This window comes from Delphinus delphis, chromosome 2, assembly GCF_949987515.2.
Source record: "Delphinus delphis chromosome 2, mDelDel1.2, whole genome shotgun sequence".
NCBI classification, from domain to species: domain Eukaryota; kingdom Metazoa; phylum Chordata; class Mammalia; order Artiodactyla; family Delphinidae; genus Delphinus; species Delphinus delphis.
The window spans coordinates 5,440,231-5,465,048 of NC_082684.1; the positions used below are offsets into that span (position 1 = coordinate 5,440,231).

Sequence of the window (24,818 nt, forward strand, 5' to 3'; positions counted from 1 at the left end):
TTGGCCGCGCACAGCGCGGCTTGTTCTCTCTTAGTTCCCTGACCAGGGATTGAATCCTGGTCCTCAGCAGTGACAGCACTGAGTCCTAACCACTGGACTGCCAAGGAATTGCCTATACTGTCGTCTTCGGAAGGAAGGAAGTCATGGTGCAGCCCACACTTGAGGAGTGGGGAGTTGTCCTTGAGGGTGGGGTGTGAACCTAAATCCCTCGGAATTCTTCTGCACGGGAGGCTTGTCTCTTCTCCATTTAGTTATTTACTCAGTCATTTATATCAATATGGCCTCATGGATATTTGTTTAATGCTTTGGGCTATAATCCAATGCCATTTTCTTTCTTTCTTCTTTTTTTAAGATTTTTTTTGGATGTGGACCATTTTTAAAGTCTTTATTGAGTTTGTTACAATCTTGCTTCTGCTTTATGTTTTGGTTTTTTGGCTGCGAGGCATGTGGGATCTTAGCTCCCCAATCAGGGATCGAAGCCACACCCCCTGCACTGGAAGGTGAAGTCTTAACCACTGGACCGCCAGGGAAGTCCTAGTCCTCCCTTCCTTCCTCCCTTCCTTCCTTCCATAGTTGATTTACAATGTTGTGTTAGTTTCTGGTGCACAGCAAAGTGATTCAATTATATATATATATATATATCTCCGAAATATACATATATATATCTCTCTTTATTCTTTCCAGATTCTTTTCCATAATGGTTTATTACAGGATATTGATTATAGTTCCCTGTGCTAAACAGTAGAACCTTGTTGTTTATCTATTTTATATCTAGTAGCTTGTATCTGCTAATCCCAAATTTCTCCCCACCTTTCCCCTTTGGTAACCATAAGTTTATATTCCATGTCTGTGAGTCTGTGTCTGTGTCATAAATAAGTTCATTTGTGTCATAGTTTAGATTCCACATATAAGGGATATCATATGGTATTTGTCTTTCTCTGTCTGACTTCACGTAGTATGATAATCTCTAGGCCCATCTGTGTTGCTGCAAATGGCATTATTTCATTCTTTTTTAAAAAATTTATTTAGTTTTGGCTACGTTGGGTCTTCATTGCTGTGTGCAATGAAGAATGAAGCCTGCTGTGCGCAGGCTTTCTCTAGTTGCGGCGAGCAGGGGCTACTCTTTGTTGCTGTGCGCGGGCTTCTCATTGCGGTGACTTCTCGTTGCGGAGCACGGGCTCTAGGCGTGTGGGCTTCAGTAGTTGTGGCATGTGCGCTCAGTAGTTGTGGCTCGTGGGCTCTAGAGTGCAGGCTCAGTAGTTGTGGCACACGGGCTTAGTTGCTCCGTGGCATGTGGGATCTTCCTGGACCAGGGCTTGAACCCGTGTCCCCTGCATTGGCAGGCAGATTCTTAACCACTGCTACACCAGGGAAGTCCTATTTCATTCTTTTTTTATGGCTGAGTAATATTCCATTGTATATATGTACCACATCTTTATCCATTCCTCTGTCGATGGACAGCTACGTTGCTTCCATGTCCTGGCTATTGTAAATAGTGCTGGTATAAACAGTGAGGTGCGTGTATCTTTTTGAATTAGAGTTTTCTCCAGATACATGCCCAGGAGTGGGATTGCAGGATCATACGGCAACTCCATTTTTAGTTTTTTAGGAACTTCGTTACTGTTCTCCATAGTGGCTGCACCAATTACGTTCCCGCCAACAGTGTAGGAGGGTTCCCTTTTCTCCACACCCTCTCCAGCATTTGTCATTTGTAGGCTATTTTTTTTTTTTTTTTTGCGGTATGCGGGCCTCTCACTGTTGTGGCCTCTCCCGTTGCGCTCCGGACGCGCAGGCTCAGCGGCCATGGCTCACGGGTCCAGCCGCCCCGCGGCATGTGGGATCTTCCCGGACTGGGGCACGAACCCGTGTGCCCTGCATTGGCAGGCGGACTCTTAACCACTGTACCACCAGGGAAGCCCTGCAGACTTTTTAATGATGGCCATTCTGACCGGTGTGAGTTGGTACCTCATGTCGTTTTGATTTGCATTTCTCTGATGATTCAATGCTACTTTACTTTATTGCTCAAATTGTCCTAGCTTTGGCTATTGGGAACTCTTGTGGTTGGCTCCTGGGTCTCTTTGTCATGCCCTCGTCACTCTGTGTGTGTGCGTGTGTGCGTGTGTGCGTGTGTGTGTGTGTGTGCGCGTGTGTGTTGAGCGCTTCCTTACTTTCAGCCATTACAGGATGCTCCAGGCTCATCTTGTATATTTCTAGCCCTAGTCGTACCATCTGCCATTTCTCCAAGGAGCCTGGGTTCTTCACTGGAGAAGGGTATTAGAAATGAAGATCACATGTGATCATAGCTACTGGGATGTCCTTGTTTCTAGGTGCTCAGAGCTAACACAGCAAGGCAATCTATTACTATTTCAACATGTAACCATTGTGTATATGTTAAGCTAAACATAAATTTACGTTGGCGTCTCCAACCCTAATCCATTACTGCCTGGAACATGTCAGCCTCTCGCCGTTGCTTATCCTAACATCCCACTCCAACAGCAAGAAACCTGGCTCTTACCGTCTGCCACTTATTTACTTAATTGTTCAATTCCAGGATACTTGTAGAGTGGTTCTAAAATTGTTAACACATGTCCCCACAGGAAACAACTTTCTCAACTAGAGTACAGTTCTTTTGCCTTTAGTCTTGCAGTCTGTACACATTTCCAGTGTTACTTAGGTCAGCACCTTATTCCTCCAGGCCCTTCAGTGAGGTTGTTTCACCCATTTTTAAGACAATTAGATTCTTTTGTCATATTCTGCATTGCATCCTGGGATGCGTACCTCCTAAATGGCTTTTTGCATGCATTAAGATTCACTCTCTGTGATATAAAGTTCTACGAGTTTTGACAATTGCTAATGTCTTATAGTCACTATTACACAATAATTTCACCTCCTTAAAAATTCCCCTGTGCTTTGCCTGCTACCCCCATCAATCCCTAACCCTACCCTCAGCGCTCTGGCAACTACTGTTCTGTTTGTATTCACAATAGTTTTGCCTTTTCCAGAATATTCTATAATTGGAGTCGCACAGTATTTTCAGACTGGCTTCTTTCACTTACCAGTGTGCATTGAAGAGTCATCACATCTTTCCGTGAATTATTAGTTCATTTCTTTTTTTTTTTTTTAGTTCATTTCTTTTTATCTCTGAATAATATTCCATTGTATGGATGCAGCCCAGTTCCTGTCGCCCCACATCCTTGACAGTATTCGTGGGGTCCGTGCTCTGGAGTTTAGCCATTCTCATAGGTGTGCAGTCGTATCTCATTATTGTTTAATTTGCTCGGCATGATGTTGAGCGTCTTTCCATAAGCTATTTGCTACCCGTATATCTTCTATGGTGAGGTATCTGTTCAGATCTTTTACCCATTTGTTAATTGGGTTATTTGTTTTCTTATTGTTGACTTTTTGTAGTAGTTTGCATGTTTTGGATACAAGTCCTTTATCAGATACGTGTTTTGCAAATATTTTTTCCTCCTCTGTGACTTGTCTGTTCATTCTTTTAACAACAGTGTCTGTCACAGAGCAAACATTTTCAATTTTAATAAAGTGGAAACTATAATTTTTTTCTCTTTCATGGATTGTACTATTGCTGTTGCATTTAAAAACTCATCACCAAACCCAAAGTCATGTAGATTTTTCTCCTGTTTTCTTTTATTAAAAAATGAATGAATGAATGAATGAATTTTTTGGCTGTGTTGGGTCTTTGTTGCTGCGCGTGGGCTTTCTTTAGTTGCAGAGAGCGGGGGCCATTCTTCATTGTGGTGCACAGGCTTCTCATTGCGGTGGCTTCTTGTTGCGGAGCACGGGCTCTACAGCACAAGTTCAGTAGTTGTGGCGCACAGACTTAGTTGCTCTGCGGCATGTGGGATCTTCCCGGACCAGGGCTCGAACCGTGTCCCCTGCAGTGGCAGGCAGACTCTTAACCACTGCAGCATCAGGGAAGTCCATCCTATGTTTTCTTTTTTTTTTTTTTTTTTTTTTGAGGAGAGAGATGTTTATTAAATATGACTGATTCCCCCTCCCCCATCTCCAGGGGGAGAATAGTAAAACGTGATCAAATCTTTATCCTTGGTTTTCCTTGTCCTTCCTGCCAGGATTAAAAGCCATGAGTTTCTTGTCACACACCTTTCTGTACCTTCCGTGGTTGAGTCTTGGGGAGCCAGGAACGGCTGGCGAGGAGGGATGAAAATGTCGCCGTGTGGCCCGATGCCCTCGTGGGTTCATCCTTCGAAGCCTGACACAGCTGGTGTCGAATCGGCCTCACCTCCCTTTCTCCTCTTCTGGGGCTCCTGGCTGCTCCGGTTCCCTCTCTCCTCCAGTCCAGTGGAGCCAGCCATCCCAGCAGCCTTCTTCCCAGCCTTCACACTACAGTTACAGGCGAAGTAGGCAGCAAGAGCAATGAGTGTGGGTGGGAAGGTCACAGCCCTGCCCTGCCCTGTTTCAAACGCCCTGCCCTACCCAGTGTGCCCAGGCCTAGCGAACAGCCTGGATTAAACTCTCCCCGCACCTGGGATGCTCCTATCTCACCTGCAAAGGGTATTCATCAACCACGGGAGCAATGCGTACTCTGCACTCCACATGCAAGCACCCTCTATGCTCCTGGGAACAACATGCCTCCGGCCTGGGCGACCCGCGGAGCCAACCCTGAAGTCCCGGGTGGTGGCGCATCGTGGCACCCCCAAGGCAGCCTGAATCCAGATTCTTCAGAGGACCTCCCCGACCAATGAGTGCCAGACGCTTTACAGTCAGCTATGAGCATCCCCGGGGCCAGAATGGGACGCTTCCAGCTGCAGGAGCCGTGTAACGCTACAGAAAGCAGCCGCCAGGACTGCAGACGAGCCCTCTGAGGGCAGCACGTGGCAGGGACCCGACACCCCATTATGACCTTGCTGACTGTGGTGTGGGAGTCCCCGAAGGGAGTGGTACTCCCAGCAGGCGCCCAGCCACCAGAGCGTGATGGCCGGGCCCATCTCCACCGAGATGGCTGAGAGCTGGCGTCCCGGCACTGGGGGGCAGAGGGCATCGCTCCCGCCGCGTAATCCAAGATGCCCTTTCCCGAGGCTGGCTTCTGGGCCCCCTCCGCGCGGCCCAAGCCCTGGCTCAGCACGCGGTCACAGGAGGCCGTTTAGCGGGCCTTGGCCTAGAGGTGGCGCCCTTGGGCCAGTGGGGGAGAGGGAACCCCAGGGACCTCGTTTCACAGGGGCGGCCAGGGCTGGGCCCGCAGGGTGGTTAAGGGCGTTGCCGTCCCCCGAAGCTGGGCTCTCCTTCCCCCCTCCCCCTCCTCTGCCTCAGTGTCGCTGCCCAGCAGTTGCCGGCGCACCCATCTGCGAAGGCCTGGGCGAACCTGAGCGTCCTGTTTTCTTGAAGAAGTTTTATCATTTTGTACTTCACAGTTAGGTCTGTGATCCATCTTGAGTTAATTTTTTGTGTGAGGTCTGTGTCTAGGTTCATTTGTTCTTTTGCATGTGGGCGTCCGGTGGTTCTAGAACTTTGCTGAAGAGACTCTTTTCTCCATGGAATGCCTTTGCTCCGTTGTCAAAGATCAGCTGAGCACATTCGTGTGGGCTCTGTTTCTGGGCTTTCTGTTCTGTCCTGTGGGTCTGCGCGTCTGTTCTTTCACGTGGACATCTTGTCTCACAGTAAGTCCTGAAATCTTTACTTCGTTATTCTTTAGTATTGCGGCTCATGGGCTTGGGATTGGTTAATTTGCGTGTGGAAAGCACACTCCCCGTGTATTCTCTCTAGGATGTGGCTAGCCCTGGGAGGTGGGTAGCCTCTTCAATGTCAGCAAGGCTTCAAGATGTCAGAGCATTCGAATTACAGAGAATGAATAGGTATGATGAATGTAATTGGCCCTGCGCTGCTTGGACATAATTTTAAGGAACCCTTGTGGGGAGATGATAGAGGAGGATGTTAGAGAGTAGGCCATAAGTTTCTATTGCGAGAATAGGAAGGACACAGGGGCAAGTATTAGGGGTCCTTCTAGGCTGGTCTATACCGAAGGTTCTCATCTATATGGCATTACCCAAGAAAACAGACCTGAAATTTCCAGGGTCTCTAACAATATCTCTGTGGAGTCCTAGAGTGTGTTAAAAATATTAATATAAGAGATACATATGATTTGCTGCTGTTGGCTGTTTTTCTACAATATTATCTTGGTGTGTTTTGGGGGGCAGTTGCTGGGGGCATGAGGTGACCGTCGGGTAAAGTCTATGTGAGGGTGAGTGGTGGTGTGCGTAACCAAGGGGAAGGGGCAGTCATCGTGGTCCCGCTGGGAAGCTGGAGGGTGTAGTAGGGGAAGGCCCTGGGGAGTGGGTGTTCTCATGTAGAGGTGATGGCAAAGCTGTCGAAGTCCCCGTGGGTAGCCTGCAAAAGGTGTGTGTGTTCCTTTAGAGTTGAAGGCAAACTGGCAGAAAGACTGTTGATATAGGCACTGAACAGAGCATATTAGCCAAATCTGTAAGAGCAAAATAAATACTGGTCTTGATTGGGTGGAGGGAGTGATTTTAATAATATCGGAGGGACTTCCCTGATGGTCCAGTGGCTAAGACTCTGCGCTCCCAATGCAGGGGGCCCAGGTTCGATCCCTGATCAGGGAACTAGATCCTGCATGCATGCTGCAGTGAAGTTCCCACGTGCCGCGACGACGACCCAGCACAGCCAAATAAATAAATATTCTTTAAAAAATTGGGTATTGGGTCAGGGGCCTTAATGCATGAACCACAGCTTTACTGTTGTGAATCCACCAGGAGGAACCCTTTCTTTTCCCAGGTTTCAGAATAGGCAAAGTTGGGTCGTTAAATGGAAGCAGTGGGGATATTCACCCTTTGTTAATTAGGTTTTATATAAAAGTTTTACTCCCTGACGGCCCTGTTTTAACTTACGTTGGGTCATATTAACTATTTTAATTGGGGGTCTGTGGGGTCCCATTTTATCAGGTCAATTTGTAGATGCCAAAGACTTTAATTTTATTATTCATAGCGTTAGAGCGTCTTTGCTCAATATGAGATATTTTAGGGCAAAAGTACTATGACTATGGGAAATTTAGGCAAGGCTACTATTAAAGTGAAGTGTTATCTATTTCCTCTCTACTTTATATTCAGTTTCTTCCCTAAGATTATAGGGGCCACAGTGTTCAAATTTGGTGGGATCCCCAGGTATGACAATCATTTGAGCCCCAGTATTGATTAAGCCCCATGAAGTTTTGTCAGTGGGTGACGTCAGCAAATACTAAAGCTAATTTAGAACCTATGTTATAGAAGCACAAAAGCCAACTGGTGCTTTTTAATTTTTTTTGTTATATAAATTCTGTGGTATTTTTGTTATGTATAGTTATGTATTGATATACATATAATTTATTGTATAAATTGTTAGTGTCTAAATTTTGGATCTCCAGTTGGGTCAAACTATGGACCTTTAATTTATGTATATATGTAAAATTTATTATATATTTTATAAATATATTTAAAATATTTTAAAATACATACTATATGTAAAATTTATTTGTTATATATTTTATAAATATATTTATATATTTATAAGATATGTAATTTATTTATTCACCTTTTGCTTTCTCCCCCTGTATCTAGGGTTTTCTTTATTCTTCCTTTTTTTCTCTTTTCCCCCACCCCTGCTTTTTTTCTTTTTCTTTTCTTTTCTTTTTTTTTTTTCTTTTCTTTTCTGTTTGAGGCGTTTAGCTGCTTGATTCTGTGGTTTTTAGTTTCTGTCTTGGGCCGATAAGCAAAAAAGGGGCAGGGACAAGGAGCCCAGTTGTCAGCCTCTAGGTAGCAGCCACTACCTGGGACGCATCTTTTGCCCACCCCCCCCAACCCCGCCCCAGGTCTCCACCAGTGTGCTCCCTCCTATTCCTCTGGGTGGAGGGAAAATGGGACTGCAGCAAGGCAAACAACACAACGACGATGGCCCTTCCCCCAGGACCTGCAGGGTGCCACAGTCCCTGGGGTGGGCGCCCTGGCAGTGTGGCTCTGAAGAGCACGACTCTGCCCCACGGGCCGGGCTGAAAGGCAGGGCACCTTTCACTGCAGCTCAGTTTGTGCACACGTATCGGTGCTGCCCGGTCAGGCCCGGCCACAACATTTAGCGGGAAGTCACACCTCCTTCCCTTCTGAGGGGCCTTTGTAAACTCAGCTGGTCAACCAAGAAAAAGGGGGACCCTGGGAACGTCCTCCTGGAATCTCGGCAAGTAATGGCTCAGACCAGAACTCCAGGAATTGTGGCCACGTCCGCCAGTCCCCAGCGGCAGTGGCACCAAGCACAAGTGTTGCCAGCAGGTGGCACCACCCTCCCAGGCTACCACTGCCACCTGGTGGGACCAGTTAGTATGCCAAGAGCATATCCTTTTAGTCTGAGGCCAAAACACCCTGCTCGCTGCACCAATTGTTTTAAAATGCAGGTTTTATTATTATTCAGGTATGGTGAGGCCAAGAGATCAGGAGGCCACTGTCCTGGACAAGACAGTTTGTCCTGCATGGTTCCCAAGAGCAGAGGCAGTGCCACCAGGGTCATACGGGGAAGCACCAGGGTCAGGAGCCCAGGGTGTGAGGGGGAAGCAGGGCAGGAGCCTTTATTGTGGTTTCCATGAAGGATGAGGTAGGGTCAACAGGCTTAGCATTGGTTAGTTTGAATAATTTTATTCAGGTTGTCTGTCGAGTTGTCTGGTACCTGGCCCTGGGGTGATTTGGGCAGGGGAATACTGGCCCTGCGTACAGAGCAGGTAGGTCAGGTGGTGGGCTGGAGATAGGTCTGAGTTTGCTTATGGAAGGCACACTCCCCGGCCAAGCATTTACATCTCTAGGAACTGGCCAGCCCTGGAGGGCAGTCTCTTCAGGGTCAGCAATGCCCCAAGATGTCAAAGCATTAGAAATACAGTAAATTTTAAAAGCTCAGATGATACACCACGTCGGTGTAGGTTTTGGTGCCACGGTTTGATTGTGGCACACCTTTAAGCAGGTGGATTTGCCATGAGACGTCTGTCCATTCTCCTGTGGTTGGAGGTTGGTGTTGTCTCCAGGACAGGGCTCCTACCAGTAAAGCTGCTATGAACATCCCTGCCCGTGTCTTTGGCGAACGTCTATTTTCATTTCTCTGCAAGATGCGCCCTGCTGTGAAAGTCCTGCATCATGAGGTGGTTGGATGTGGAGCTTCGCAGATTTTGCTGCAGAGTTTTCCAAACTGGCTGAACCAAGTTTTCATCTTGACAACACACTTTTCAGTCTGAAGACTCGTGTCTTTCCTTTGTTCTGGGGAAATCCTCAGTTATTACTTGTTTGATGTGACTCATTCATTCTTTTTTTTTTTTTTTAATTATTTATTTATTTTAGGCTGCGCTGGGTCTTTGTTGCTGCGTGTGGGCTTTCTCTAGTTGCATTGAGCAGGGGCTGTTGTTTTTTGCAGCGCGTGGGCTTCTCATTGCGGTGGCTTCTCTTGTTGTGGAGCATGGGCTCTAGGTGCACGGGCTTCAGTAGTTGTGGCTCGCGGGCTCTACGGCGCAGGCCCAGTAGTTGTGGTGCATGGGCTTAGTTGCTCCACGGCATGTGAGATCTTCCCAGACCAGGACTCGAACCCATGTTCCCTGCATTGGCAGATGGATTCTTAACCACCGTGCCACCAGGGAAGTCCCTCCTTTTTTTTTTTTTGGTAGGCTTTTAAAATTTTTTAATTAATTTGGTTGCACCGGGTCTTAGTTGTAGCAGGCAGGCTCCTTAGTTGCAGCACATGGGCTCCTTAGTTGCGGCATGCAAACTCTTAGTTGTGGCATGCATGTGGGATCTAGTTCCCTGACCAGGGATCGAACCCGGGTCCCCTGCATTGGGAGCATGTAGTCTTAACCACTGTGCCACTAGGGAAGTCCCCATTCATTCTTTCATTTAGCAAATTGTTATTAAGGTCATCTCCTGTGCCAGGAACTCTTCTGGGCATTAGGGATGCAAGGGGTGAACCCAAGGGAACAAGACACTGGAGAGGAGGGAGCAGACAGTAAGCAAATAAATAAGTACATGATGTAACAATTTATTTAAGGTTGGCAGAATCATACGTGCATATAATCAAATTATAATTCCAGTGGGAGATGGCTTCTTTGAAGAAAACAAGGCAGGGGAGGGGTAAATGTCACCTCTCCTTCATTCTCTCTCCTAGAAATCTCATTAAAAGGATGTTGGGGTTCTGTTCCTGTCCCCCAGCTCTCATTTCTTTTTTTTTTTGATTAATTAGTTTATTTTGGCTGTGTTGGGTCTTCATTGCTGCGTGTGGGCTTTTCTCCAGTTGCGGTTAGTGGGGGCTACTCTTTGTTGCGGTGCACAGGCTTCTCATTGCGGTGGCTTCTCTTGTGGAGCATGGGCTCTAGGCGTGTGGGCTTCAGGAGTTGTGGCATGCAGGCTCAGTAGTTGTGGCGCACGGACTTAGTTGCTCCACGGCATGTGGGATTTTCCCGGACCAGGGCTCAAACCCATGTCCCCTGCATTGGCAGGCGGATTCTTAACCACTGCGACACCAGGGAAGTCCCTCTTATTTCAATAGAGGTTTTTTTATTCTCCTGTGGCTGCCCCATGTGGCAAGTGGGATCTTAGCTCCCCAACCAGGGATTGAACCTGTGCCCCCTGCGGTGGAAGTGAGGATTCTTAACCACTGGACCACCAGGGAAGTTCTGAGGGTTTTTTTTTTTTTTTTTTTTTTAAAGAACAATACATACCTGCCCATCTCTGGTGTGTTTGTTTATTTTGATAGGTTGGAATAGCCCTTTATGTCTCCTGGGAGACGTTACTCTCATTCCTCAGTCCAGTTCTGTTTTCTCCAGTGGCTCTGTTTTCCCAGGTGTGAAGTTCTTCCCATTCTTGGGGTGGTTGCCCTTTTTCGTGGAGTGATTTCTCTCTGTCGTTGGCTGGCTCTGGGTCACGGGCTGTTAGACTCAGCTGGCTTTGGGGAGGGCTGGGAGGTGCTGTGTGGAATGCATTCTGGCCTGTTTTCTGCAAACACGGGGCAGGAGAGGACTTTCTGCTGGGACAGCAAACACTATAGTCAAAACTTCTGGGCATAGGTGCTTCCTGCTTCTCACAGGCAGCTGAAGACACCAGAGCACCCTGACCAAGAGCCTCCGATCAGGGTCCCTCCTGGGGTTCGGTGAACCCTGCCTACTGGGGCTGGTACCCAGCTTAGGGGAAGTGGGGGAGTGGAGGGTGTGCAGGAGTCATGGAAGAGTGGCTGGCCTTGGGTTCCTCTCAGTTTCCATCCACAAAAGTCCCTGTTTTCCAATATTGTTAGGGATTTAACAACAACTACTATATATATATATATATATATATATATATATATACACACACACACACACACATATATATGTATCTGTATATATATATGTATGTATCTATGAATGTATGTATTTGTACATATGTACATTTTAGACACTTCATTTTAATTTTATTTTTATTGTTTGGCTGCACCCTCTGACATGCAGGATCTTAGTTCCCCGACCAGGGATCGAACCTGTGCCCCCTTCAGTGGAAGTGCGGAGTCTTAACCACTGGACCGCCAGGGAAGTCCATACACTTCACTTTTATTTATTTATTTATTTTAATTTAAAAGAAATATTTATTTATTTATTTATTTATGGCTGTGTTGGGTCTTTGTTGCTGAGCACGGGCTTTCTCTAGTTGCAGTGAGCAGGGGCTACTCTTCGTTATGGTGCACAGGCTTCTCATTGCAGTGGCTTCTCTTGTTGCAGAGCACGGGCTCTAGGTGCGCGGGCTTCAGTAGTTGTGGCACGTGGGCTCAGTAGCTGTGGCTCACGGGCTCTAGAGCACAGGCTCAGTAGTGTGGCGTACGGGCTTAGTTGCTCCGCAGCATGTGAGATCTTCCCGGACCAGGGCTCGAACACTGTATCCCCTGCATTGGCAGGCAGATTCCTAACCACTGCACCACCAGGAAAGCCCCGCTTCATTTTTAAAATAAACTTTAACATCTGGTTTAGATTTACAGAAAAACTGTGAAGATAGTATTGATGGTTCCATTGCTTCCACACCCAATTCTCTTAAAATATAGGGACATATTATAATCTAATATACAAGGAATGAACCAAATATTCATACATTATTATTAACTAAAGCCCATACTTTATTCAGATTCCCTTAGTTTTTACCTACTGCCCATTTTCTGGCCCAGGATCCCACCCGGGACACCACATTACAAATGAATATGCGGTTTCTTTCATTTCTAGGACCGGGGACTGGTGGGGAGGCTGGCCCACGTGCTCTGAGTGGCTTCATCATCGTGAAGCCGAGTCTCTGTGGTCCAACCCGACCGCATGGAATTTGGGATTACTTGGCATGGCAGCCGACTGGAAGTCATGAACTTTTATTCCACTCTCAGGTCTCTCTCCAGTCTGTCCTTTGACTTGTCCCCTCTTTGGCCTCAATTTTCTCCTCTGTAAAATGAAGCCATTGGGCTAGTTTCACCTGGACAGACTGAGTCCTGGGGTCGATCTCTGAGTGGTTTGCTGATCTCCATCCTGGGCAGAGGGAGCTGGCAGGCATGGTGGTGCCCCAGAGGGCAGAGCTGGGACCCAGATCTCACTGGTTGTAACACGGGGCCGACACTCTGACTTTGGGCTTTTAAAGTCAAAGATCAGGGGCCTGTCCCATCTCTTCTGCTTATTCTGAGGCCCCCTTCATCTCTGAGCCTCAGTTTACCCATATGTAAAGTGGCAGCCGCTGGGGCGGCTGGGAATTCTGAGGGTCCCTCTGGCTGTGAATAGAGCAGGTTGCCCTGGGGAGTGCTGAGTTCTCCATTCCTGGAGGTGTGCAAGCCAGGTAGGTGACACTGTTGGGTGGTGCAAGGGGTGGTGGCAACCCTAGGCTCTAAGTGTCTCTCTGTTGGACAGGGAATCCAGCCTCTCTGTTGGCCCATTTTCCTATCCTTGACTCAGGGGCAGGTGGCTGGCTGCCACCAGATGCCCACACCCAGTTGCCTTCCTTCCCATCTCATGCCAGGACTGCCTTCGGCCCTGGCCCACAGACTTGCGGGAGACTGGAGGGAGGCTCACCGTTATTACCTGCCCACCTTGTGGTACCTCTGGCTGCCAGGCCAGTCTGCTACCTAGGCAGCTCCTACAGGCTGGGCTCCAGGTACACGAGGTACACCATACAAAGCTCCAAAGAAGCAAGAGGAGGCTGGGAGGAATCCCTGAGAAGAGAAGTGAGGGGCCCTGTGTCCCTACTCCCCACAAACCAGACTCTCCATTCTGACAATTTTTGGATTCTTCAAGTCCCAGCCTTTGCAGCTTCTGTTCCCTCTACCACCAATGCCCTTGCCCTTCTTTAGCTGTTGAACTCCTACTCATCCTTTGAAGCCTAATACAAAAGACCCCTCTACTGAACCTTAGCTGTCCCAGGACATACAGGTGTCGTAGTACGTATCATCCTGTGTCATTAATAGGCCTCTTCCATGCCTGTGTCCCTGTCGCTCGATTTCCCTGAAGGCAGGGGTGGGGCTGACTCACTCCCTCCAACCTGCAGACACCTCATTGTCCTCTGCCTTATTGCATGAAAGGAGTGGGTAGGGGAAGGGAGAATCGCTGTGGCGAACCTTTCCCGAGCCCCTTCTCTTTACCAGCACTGTCGCATCCATTTAATCTCTACCCTCCAACCCCTGCCCCGTGCCAGGTGGGCGCTTTCACCGGTGGGTCTGTAGGGGCAGGGGTTGCAGAAGCGCGAGTGGCCCTGGGCCGCGGAGAGAACTGGTGCTCAGCCGCGCGGGGGGCGGGCCTCAGTGAAACCGAGGGAACGGGGCGTCGCCACACAACGTGGGGTCCGGGGACTCTGCATGGGTTGCGTCCTAACAGTCTCATTTTCCAACCGAGGTAACTGAGGCTCCGAGAGCCCCGGGGACCCGCCTCTGCCCCGACACGACCGCGCCCAGGTCTGGTGGCAGAGGCGCTCCCGGCCCCGCCCCCGGAGGCCCCGCCCCCGGAGGCCCCGCCCTGAGCCCGAACTGGTCCTCGCGCAGAGGAGGGAGACAGGTGGAGGGGAGCCCAGCCCTGAGCCGCGCTCCCGGCGCCACCATGGGCAACAGCGCGGGCCGCAGCGACTTCGAGTGGGTCTACACGGACCAGCCGCACACGCAGCGGCGCAAGGAGATGCTCGGTGAGCTCGGGCCCCAGGTGGGGACAGCCCTGGGGCCGTCTGGTGTCCCGGGACAGCCCGAGCCCAGGGGTCGCTCCTGAGGCCCGGATGCCCAGCAGGCCCTCCCCTACCTCTGCTCCAGAGAGGGTAGGAGCGCCACTCCTCCTCCCTCAGCGTCCCCGGCTCGGGGTTCCTGAGGGTCCCCAGCTCCGGCCTGGAACTCCCCTTGCGTCTCTGCCTCTGTCCTGGGCTCTAAGACACGCGCTCCGCGCGTCAGGGGAGCGCGTTTCAGCTGCTCCATCCTGGCTGTGGGACGCGAACCACTCGCAGGGCCGGGACCAGGGCTCGAGCTCTGGGGAGAGGTCGCAGCGCAGAGGTCGGCCCCAGGGACTGTCTTTGTACGGGATGCACCGCCCCCGCCTTCGAAGGCAGCTCCGCAGCCACCTGTCCTCCGCCGCATCCCGGGCTCCTATGTGCGCTGAGCGCCGGGGTCCCGGCGGCCCAGCCGGAGGAGTCGCCAAGCCCACCCCCAATCCCGGAGTTTAGGGCAGAATGAGCGCCTCGAAGGAAACAAACGCTGAACCAGAGAGACAAGTTTTTAAAAAACAGACTGTACCAAAGAGTCTGTCCTTTTATTTTATAGCCTAATACACGGTGGCCCCCCTCTCTGTCGTTCAGTGTCCCGGGAGGTCATTTTTACCTACGTGGTCGCCCATCCTTTGGATTCACCCATCCTGATGGGCTCCATCCGTCTCTCAGGAAGACCCAGGATGTACAGTCCTTTACCCGCAATTAGGGGTTAAAGGGCTCGCACCTCCAGAACAGCTTTTACTAGGTGCCGCCAAATGGCCTTTGCAGTGCCGGGCCAGCTTGCAGCAGGGTGAACGCGCTCCCCTGCCCCAGAGTCCGTCGCCATTTCACCACACCGTCGCCTACACCTGGGCTTGGCAAACGTTTTTAATCTTTACCAAGCAGATTGACAAAACAATACTATTTCATTGTGGGTTAAATTTTTAATTTGATGATTGGTTTCAACGTGTAATTGGCCATTTAAAAATTTTTTTTCTCTTGGCTTCGTCTTTTGCTTGTTGGTGTTAGAGCTCTCTTTGTATAGAGGCTTTTAACCCTTTGTCTTATACGTTGCAAATCTTTTCCCCTTTATAGTCACAAAAGCTTTTTTTTTTTTTTTAAATGCATTTGAATAGGTTGGCTTTTTTCTCTTTAGAATTTTCCCTTTGGTGTCTTCCTGCCCCACCCCAAGACTAGGGAAATATCTGTCCTGTTACCTTTCAGACACCGGATGCACTGAGTGGTTAGTGTATGACCGTGCCCTGCTGTTGCTGGGGGTTCAGGGCCTAGAGACCCCTGGGTGGGTCTGTAACGTCTGTGGTTTTCTCCTGTGAGGTGAGCAGTAACCCAGCACTATTTACGCCTGCGAACTTCCTGCAGGTGGCTCAGAGGGCACTTGGTGATCATCTGGTCCTCCCTCCCCCACGGAGCACAGGCATCGTGGCTGCTGTCTCTCAGCAGTTTCAAGGCAGGGCTGTGTTTCCGTCCCCTCCCCTGGCTGTCCCCCACCTCCCCCTTACAGGACTCACGGGGCACCTGGCCCCAGGTGGAGAAGGCTGTGGGAGGGATGTATCCTGGCCCACAGAGCTGCCTGGAGGGATCCAGACACTCTGGGTTGCAGACTTACTTTCCCAATCTGCATAATGGGCACCATCATCCTTTCTGGAGGAGTGGGTATGAGGATAAAAGGAGAGCTTGGGTGAGAAGGTGCTCACTGTGGTACCCAGCACGCCAGGACATGGGGAATGATCTGTCTCTCAAGATGGAAGCCACGGACCCTGGAACCAATCCAGGAAGCATCCTGGACAGGGTGGCTGGGAAGCCTGGAAGACTTGGAGGAGAGGGAGGTGACTTGGGCCAGGGTGGGGACAGCACAGGTTCTCAAGGGCTGACTCTCCAGGGAGCTTTGCAAATTCCCCCTGTGCAGTGTGTGCTGTGGATTCCTCCCCACGCATCCAGTTTTGAGCTAACGAACTTGGAATGTGCCATTCCCCCTCCCTCTCAGGCATTTGCGCACGCTGTTCCTCCGCCTGGGGGACCTTCCTTGCTACTCTGCCCCGCTCGCTCAGTTCTCCCTCCTGTAGGAATTACCCCCCCCACCCCCCACCGAGCCCGGGCCAGAGGAGGGTGCTTCAGGCGGATTCCCCTCCACTGCTCCAGCCCATCGGGTCCTTATCTCTCTGGGGCACGTTATGTGGCTCTAGACCTTGGCTGTGAGCTGATCTCCTGGCAAGGACAACACCCACTCATTAGTCATGTGACCCTGGGCAAGTCGATAAGCAGATGAGGAAACTGAGGTTTGATTGAGTTAAAAGGGGTGAATTGTAGCACTTTCTTTATGGAGTTGTTGTGCAGATTTTTTTTTAAATATCATTTTTATTTATTTAAAAAAATGTATTTATTTATTTGGTTGCGACAGGTCTTAGTTGTGGCTGGTTGGCTCCTTAGCTGTGGCATGCAAACTCTTAGTTGCGGCATGCATGTGGGATCTAGCTCCCCAACCAGGGATGGAAGCTGGGCCCCCTGCACCGGGAGCGCAGAGTCTTAAACACTGTGCCACCACGGAAGTCCCTATTGTGCAGATTAAATGAGGTGGTGTTCATGCTCAGCCCAGCACTCAACAAAACGTTAGCTGCGATGATAATTATTACCTCTTGCAGAAAGGCCCATGTTTTCCCCAAGGACAGGGAATGCCTTTCCATCTCTGTTTTCCTGAAGCTTGTGCTGTTCCCAGCCTGAGGGAAATCCTATGTGTAACTGTCAGCCTCTCTTTACAGAGGAGGCCCCAGAGTGGGGCTCAGAGAGCGGAAGTGACTTGCCTAGGCCCACACAGCTCAGTGGCCACAGAGGCCAAGTTGGTGTTCAGGCAGGGATGTGCTCCAGTCCCAGCCAGCTGGCCGCTGTGGCCCACACCAAGCTCCTTGGGGGGCCACTGGATGCTCAAGGATCCTAATCTTGAAGTCAGAACCCAGGAAGGCCTCGCCTAGAGCTGGTTGCCGTGCTCTTCGCGCAGGACCAAGGTCCGTCTCCAGATCCCGCCTGGATGGGGGCGTGCCTTGCAGGCCAGGGCTGAGGCTCCCTGTGCTGTGAGGGCAGGAACGGAGCCGGCGAGACTCTGGTCACATTGGAGACCAGAGTCCAAGCCAGGTGTGCCCAGCGGAATAAGAAGCAGGGTTTGAATTTGTCTTTTCAAAAACAAATAGCTTTGTGAGTTTTTGTTTTTTGTGTTTTACCATGTATGTGCATTCGTGGAGGCTCTTCACCCAACCACACAGATGCTGGAGCCAGGGGTGGAGGGCCGGCCGGCCGGCCACACGGCCATTCTCTCCCGCCCGTGTCCTTGCTGCAGTCAGCCTTCTCCTTGTCCTCCAGGCGGGCTGCAGCCTGTGTCCACCCAGCTCTGAGATTCCCACAGAAGAGAGAGAGGTGCCTCTCTCCCCTTCTGCCCTGAGTAGCCCGTCCTCCCCTTGAGCCAGCTCATCTCTGGCCAGAGCTGTGAGTCCTCTGATTGGCCAGTGGGCGGGGGGCTGTGATGGGCAAACCGCACAGTGTCACATTGTGACGTCAGAGAGTTGCAGCTCTCCGAGAAAGGGGTGCTGTGATCCTAAGTTGGGTGGGGAGGGAGGGGTGCTGGGTGCATGGGCACACAGCAGCACAGACGATAGGTGATCCCTGGGACCCTATTTTTTAAAAAAATATTTATTTATCTGGGTCTCAGTTGCGGCATGTGGGACCTAGCACCCTGACCGGGGATTGAACCCAGGCCCCTGAATTGGGAGCATGGCGTCTTACCCACTGGACCACCAGGGAGTCCCTCTAGGACCCTATCTGAGCTGACTGTGTCCTCCCTGGCTTGAGTCCTCCGAGGGCTTCCCTTCCTAGAATCTCATCTCTGCTCTGCGTACTGGCACCCCCATGCTCTGGCCCCTGCCCTTTCTCCTTACTGTCTGCTCTCTAGCCACTTGGTGGAATATACCCGCCAGCTGCCCATTTCCTACTTCCTGGCTTTTGCAAATGCTGTTTCCTCTGCTTGAATTCTTTTTCCCTACTCTTCGTCTACGGAGCTCCTATGCATCCTTCAGGTCTCAGCCTAAATGTCCCTTTCTCAGAAACACTGTCTAACAGCGCGTGCCCTCACACGCCGTATGCTGGGAAATGTTAAATAATCAACTGAATCTCTGGAGGGAACAAAAGACCCTGATTCGCAAATTGGCATTTGCCAATTTTTGTAGCTATTTCCATCATGGCCCATTTCAAACTACCAACGTGCATCGCTGCCCACTGAGTTGGGGAGAGGGCGGTATATTTGGGCACTTGACAGCGGCAGGCATAGGCTGGTTGCCCACACCACAGTCTACCCCCGTCTCCGCCGCCCAGCTATTCCTTCCCTATCCTTCCGTAGGGTGCTGTGCACTGTTACCTTGTGAGCTTTGCTCCCATCTGTAATTCTACATTGATTTGTGGGGTGATAGCTTTGTCTGACTCTCCCACTCAACTCTGAGCTTCCCAAGGGCAGGGCCGGGCCCACCTCCACCAGTGCCCTTCCCAGCGAGGCTGAGTGAGGCAGTAGGCACCTACCAAAGCTTGAGCAACTCTAGTCCAACCTGCCACGACCGTCGCAGGGTTTCCCTCCATCCAGAGGTGCCAGGGACCTGTCAGCCACAGCTCAGAGCACGCGGTTTAATCCTTGCCAGCTGGAGAGCAGGGAGACATCCCGTTTTTTCTTCCCCTCTAATCTCTCTCTCTCTCTCTCTATTTATTTATTTGGTTTGCTGGGTCTTAGTTGGCACGCAGGATCTTTAGTTGTGGCATGTGAACTCTTAGTTGCGGCCTCTGGGATCTAGTTCCCTGACCGGGGATTGAACGTCGGCCCCCTGCATTGGGAGCGCAGAGTCCCAGGCACTGGACCACCAGGAAGGTCCTGAGACATCCCGTTTTAATTGGCATTTCTGAGCTGATTAGTGAGGCTGAGTGTTTCTTCCATGATTTCACTGTCTTTCTCCTTATGTGAATTTTCGACTCATGTCCTTTTTCTATCTGAGGAGCCCTTTTCCTGGATCCGTAGGAGTCTTTTACACATGACTTGTGGTGGCCCTGCTTTTGCCACATGTAACGAGAATCTTCCCATGTCTGTCCCTTGTCTTTTCCCTTGGAACTTTTTTTATTTTTTGAGGCAGGGTGCACACCGCACATCATGTGGAAACTTAGTTCCCTGACCAGGGATTGAACCCGCACCCCTGCATTGGAAGCGTGGAGTCTTAACCACTGGACCGCCAGGGAAGTCCTAACATTTTTTTCATTCGTTTCGTTTCTCCCCCCGACTCCTTTTTTTTTTTTTTTTTTTTTTTTTTGGCCTTACAGACATTTGCATCTTTTTTAATGCAGGGCAGGACCCTGGGAAGTTAGGCCCCTTGCCCAAAGGTCACCCAGCCTGGTTAGGGTTAGGACAGGGCTGTAACTTGGTAACTCCGGCCTGCGCCTCTGTTCCACCCTCTTCTCCACGCGGGACCTGAAGAGAGCCTGTCCCCCCTCCTGTCCTCCCTGGCACGTGACCCACGGGCAGTCACCAGCTCACGTGGCCCCTTCCTCTCCTTCTTTCTGCCTCTGTACTGATGTGTGTGCTGTGCCTTCACCTGGCCTACTTCTAATCCACATTCTTTCATTCGTACCAGCTTTTATGAAGTGATTTACATGCCATAAAATTCACTCATTTTAAAGGCACAGTGCAGTGATTTTTTAGTAAAGTTACACAGTCCAGTTTTGGAGCCTTCCCCTCACCCCAGAGGTCCCTAGGACCCCCTGCAGCCACTCGGCAGCCCGCCCTGTATCCTTAGAGCCACTCCTCGTCCCTCGAGTTTCGGCTCGAGTGTCACGGGACTCAGCGTGTGTGTCCTAAGCACGTCCTAGTCGGGACACACCACTGTGCCCCGCACGTGTGCCTCCCACCCCCGCTGAGCCTGCGAGCCCCTCCCGCCTCTGGGGCCTGGGGCCGGCTCGGCCCAGACCTTCGGCAAATATTTGTCCGGAATCAAGAGCAGGTTTGGCGGGAGGTGGGTCAGTGATTCCTGAAGGCACTTTGGGCCGCTTCCCCGGTTCCCCCAGAGCACCGCCCACACTGACCAGCCAGGCTTAGGCTTGCCTTTGGGCTCCCAAACCGGAAAGGAGGGGGCGAGATGGGGCAGAACAAGGCGGCTTAGGAAGCACTGGGGCCAGAACTGCGGGGGAGCCGTTTAGGAAGGAGGGGATGAAGAGGGCTTGGGTGCCTCTGCTGGAGATGCTGTCAGAGGACAGGTGCTCAGCCGCTGGGGGGAGAGGGAAGGTGCTCCGCACGGGGTGGCTTGTGGCGGGACAGGGTCAGACAGGCGCTGGAGGCAGGTGGGCACAGCGAGCTGACTGACACGATGGAATGTTCAGGCTGGAGAGCGCTTGGTGGTGAAAGGCGGTGACAAGGCCCCCTGGAGCCAGCGGGACTGTCCTGCGATGTCACTTGACCTCCCTGGGGAAGCAGTCAGGGCATCTAGCCCTAGATCGTGCCCGGCCGGGTGCGTGGAGGACCCAGAGTGGGGAGAAGCCCCATGTGCTCCTGGGAGCCCTGGAGGAGGCCAATGAGAAGGGACCTTATCGCCGCCGGTTAGCAGGGGCTGCGTGGGGACGCTCGCTCCCTGCGGAGGGCGAGGGCCCGGCAGCGCCCCCGCCGGGCTGCCTGTTTCTGCCGTTTCCTCCCCACCACGCCTGGCACAGCAGGATTTGTCAGGAATCTTCTGGGAATAACCTGGTGTCCACGGGGAGACTGTTCTGTGGGGTCAGCGTAGGGCAGTGGGGTCAGGCTGCTTCCCTTCAGGCAGGCTCCTCTGCTGAGCCCTCTGGGTCCTCATGAACAAGTTCGCCACGTATGTAAATATATGTAATGCACGGAAATGTTCACAGCTGCTGGAGCCAAGCTCCCCAACACCTCGGGGCCTGCGGCCTCCTCTCCGTTGTCCCCCCGAGGCCCATGTGCCCCGGGGAAGGCCCCACCTCCAGGCCCTCACAGCCCAGAGCTGTCCGAGTGGGTGCCTTAGGGACGGAGAGTGAGGAAGCTGGCCCAGAGAGGGACAGGGGCTGGCCCAAGGGCACGCAGCAGTTGGACTGAGCCAGGCTGCAGTGAGGCTCTCTTGAACTGGGACCCAGGATTTTCTCTGGGCGCTCTGCCCTGACGATGTAGCCCAGCTCCAGGAAACAGCTCCTCTCGGGGCTGAGGAATCCCTGTGGACTCTGGAGGAGCCAGTGGAGAATTAGGTCGTTTCTCCGTGTGGTGGAAGCTTTGCATGCTCATCTCTAAGACGGGGGGACGGTCCCCTCCCGGGCAGGGTGGTGAGGGCTGCACGAGGAAGTGTGTCAGACGCCGGGCACGTTTCACCTGCTGAGCACCACGTCCACACCCGGGCTCCGGCCACGTCCACGGGCCTGAAGGCGGGGGGTCCTGAGGTCAAGTCTTGGCTCTGTCGGCCTCGCCCTGCCTTGTCAGACCCTTCCCTGGGCCTCTGCCGCTCCTTTCTGTGTCATGCCTGGACAGTGTGGCTTCTAGCAATGGTTGTTTTCGTGGGCAGCTTGCCTTGGGCCCCGCCCAGGCTGCTGCTGGAAGGCCATTTGCATGGGTCTGTTTGTCTCTGGTTCCATGTGGCTGTCCATGCGGGCTCCAGGCTGCCCCACTGGAGCAGAGAGCCCTTGAGGCGTGAGTGTCCTCACCCAGCTTCTCTGGTGCTCTGTGCTGGAGGCCTGAGCGAGCAGGTTTCCCCCCCCGACATCAGCTGAGATCCCCCAGGGGGGCAGAGCCTGGTCAGGCTGGGCCAGGTTTGGGTGTCCAGCCAGGCCCGGAGGACTCCTCGTGGGGCTGCCAGGGCACTCTCGCCCTCCTCCTGGGCATCCCACCTCTCCTGGGGCCCAGAGAACATGAAGCCAGCAGCTTTCCCCTACCCAGCCTCACCCCTGAGCCCCAGAAGAGGCGCCCCTCTGTCAGGCCAGCACCCCCTGGCCTTCTCCGTGACCCCCGCCCCGCATCTCTGTCCTCTCCTTCTGCCATCCGCTGGCCCCAATCTCTCCCATCTCACCCCCCGAGCCAGGCCTCCCTCCCCAGGCCTGCGCTTGGCCTCACCTTCTCACCTCGCCTCCTGCTGACACGGTTCTTGCTGGGGCCCCCAGGGCCTTGCTAAGTCCAGCAGGTGCCTGTCCGGCCTTCCTTGCCGTGACCCTCCTTGACCCCCCGGCAGCTGGGCACCCCCAAGCCCACGGCTCCATTTATCCCAAACCCGACTGCACCCAGTGACCTCATTAGGCCCGCCTGGCTGGAGGGCCCCAGAGCATCTTCTCAGGGAGGCCTCTAGGCCTCCCACCTCCTAGGGACCCAGAAGCCCTGGAAGTGAAAAGGTTCGATGTTTGCTGTTTCGTTTGAGCGAAGATGGATCTCCGTCCAGCAGGCGGTAGATGAGCTAGTGAACCAGCCTGACCCTGCTCGCCGGCGCGGCTCGGGTGGGTCCGGAGGGGCCCCACTCCTTAGATGGGCCTTCCTGGGGTCTCCGCCGAAGGCCAGGGGTGTTCAGCGAGGTCTCCGAGCCGTGTTACCCCTGGAATCCGCTGGGCTCCTAGCCCCCTGGCCACTGTCTCTGAGCCCCCACTTTTTAAAAAAAAATCTATTATTATTTTTTTGCGGTACACGGGCCTCTCACTGTTGTGGCCTCTCCCGTTGCGGAGCACAGGCTCCGGATGCGCAGGCTCAGCGGCCATGGCTCACGGGCCCAGCCGCTCCACGGCATGTGGGATCCTTCCGGACCGGGGCACGAACCCGTGTCCCCTGCATCGGCAGGCGGACTCTCAACCATTGTGCCACCAGGGAAGCCCCTGAGCCCCCAGTTTTGAGTCGCCTGGCTTGCTGGGGCTCCTCCTGTCTGCACTGTGGTCTGGACAGGGCCTCCGGGCAGGGTGGAGGTGGTCTGGAGCTCACGTGTTTGGCCCCTTCTCGGGATCGCCCCTGAGCTGCCCAGCATCCGGCTTGTGCGTGGGCCGCCTTTTTCCGTTGCTTCCAAGTAGGGTGGCTGGGCCCAGTGACTATCGTGGCCGGGGAGCATGGGGCCTTTGCTCATAGGTTAAAGCAAGCCTGGGGCCAGATCACCTCCAAGAGCAGCCCACAGCCCCAAAGGTCAGAGATGGGATGTTTTTTACTCTCAGATCAGAAAACTGTATTTAATAACAACAGTAGTAACGGCTCCCAGGGCTCAGAGCTGTCATCCCAGCCTCACCAGAGCCTGGATGGGCAGGTCGGGGTGTCACCCCCATTTCCCAGATGTGGAGACCTAGGCTGGGGCAGTGCTGTGGGCTACCCAGTCGGCCGGGGTGAGGGGCTGGGGACCAGGCACCCCAGGCTGTGTTGAGGCCGCACCCGAGCTGAGGGCAGCTGAGTCCCTGGGAAACTGTCAGGAAAGGAGGAAGGGGCGCCAGGCCAGGCAGGGAAGGGACACCCAAGGATGTTCTCCTTTGCTTCCACTCACGCACGACTTACTGGCCTTGTATGACAGGCGGGGCACCAGAGGCCCACCGTCCAAGGTCACAGCTGCTGGGCTCTGTCACTGCCCTTGCCTCTGAGGGGTGCGGAAGTGGCCTGTTTGCTGGCCTGGATCCCTGAGCTGGGGTGCTTGTCCCTGCTGGCTTGCCAGTCTGTGCTCACCTGCTGCAGGTGTGGCCTGCCCCAGGCCTGGCCTCCTTCCAAGGGGAAGATGGAGAGACCTGCCCTGTGGAGGCTGGTGGCCTCTGGCTGCCTGGCTGAGCTCCCAGGTGTGCCTGGGCGGGCGAGGGCCCGGACCCCTGGAGGCTGGCGTCCAGAGGCCACCTCTGGTGGGCGGGAGGCTGATGGAGCCCTGCGGCCTGTGGTTCCAACCTGACATTCAGGTATGCAAATGTTCGGGAACTTTGCACGTGATTTCCTGGGCACTGGGCGAGAACATTCCTGAAGGCTGGGCTGCAGGCGCATCCTTCTTGCCCTGGCCTTCGTGAAGACACTTCTGTCCTCCCCTGCTCCACCTCACTGCGGCTGCTGGATCACCACCCCCTCAGGCCTCTCAGCCCCACAGTGGAATCACGCAGCTTCCTGGGCACCACTGAGGCCCGCCTTCTGAAATGTGCCCGCTCACTCTGACCCCCTTTGGCGGCAGGAACAAGCTGGGATGAGGCTTGCCCCCCCCCCCCTCCCGAGTGGGGCCAACCCCCCCGGTTGGGGTCCTTTCGTCTCCTTTGCCCCGTCTGGCGGGGTGATGCTGGGCGAACGTCATGCTGGCTGGTCCACCTCAGCTGAGGCTGGCAGGCAGTGGCGCCCTTGAGGGGCAGGGTCGAATGTGAGCTGCCGCTGCGCCCAGCGCCAGGCCAGTGCAGGGATGGGGCAGTGAGGTCAGCTGGGCTGTCAGAGCCTCGGGGTTTCCTCATCCCCCGTCCAGTTGCTGTGTGTTTCCTAGAGCTGCAGAGACAAATGACCACAGACAACGCGCTTATCTTACGGTTCTGGAGGTCAGAACTCTGACCCGGGTCCCACTGGGTGAAGTTTCTTCTGGAGGCTCCGGGGGGAATCTGTTTCCTGGCCTTTCCAGCTTCTGG

General features: G+C 53.0%; 1 protein-coding gene across 2 annotated transcripts in view; it reads left to right on the forward strand.

The window, feature by feature from the left end:
• The window catches only part of DEGS2 (delta 4-desaturase, sphingolipid 2), a 47,914-nt gene that overhangs the window by 12,417 nt on the left and 10,679 nt on the right, over positions 1-24,818 (forward strand). The window contains exon 1 of one of the 2 annotated variants that reach the window (XM_060003936.1): positions 14,024-14,150. The exons of the other annotated variant lie outside the window; for it this stretch is intronic. Within the exon in view, the coding sequence (XP_059859919.1) occupies positions 14,069-14,150 (82 nt within the window). The 5' untranslated portion in view covers positions 14,024-14,068. Of the gene's footprint in view, positions 1-14,023; positions 14,151-24,818 lie in introns of those variants that run through there. 2 annotated transcript variants of the gene reach the window in all.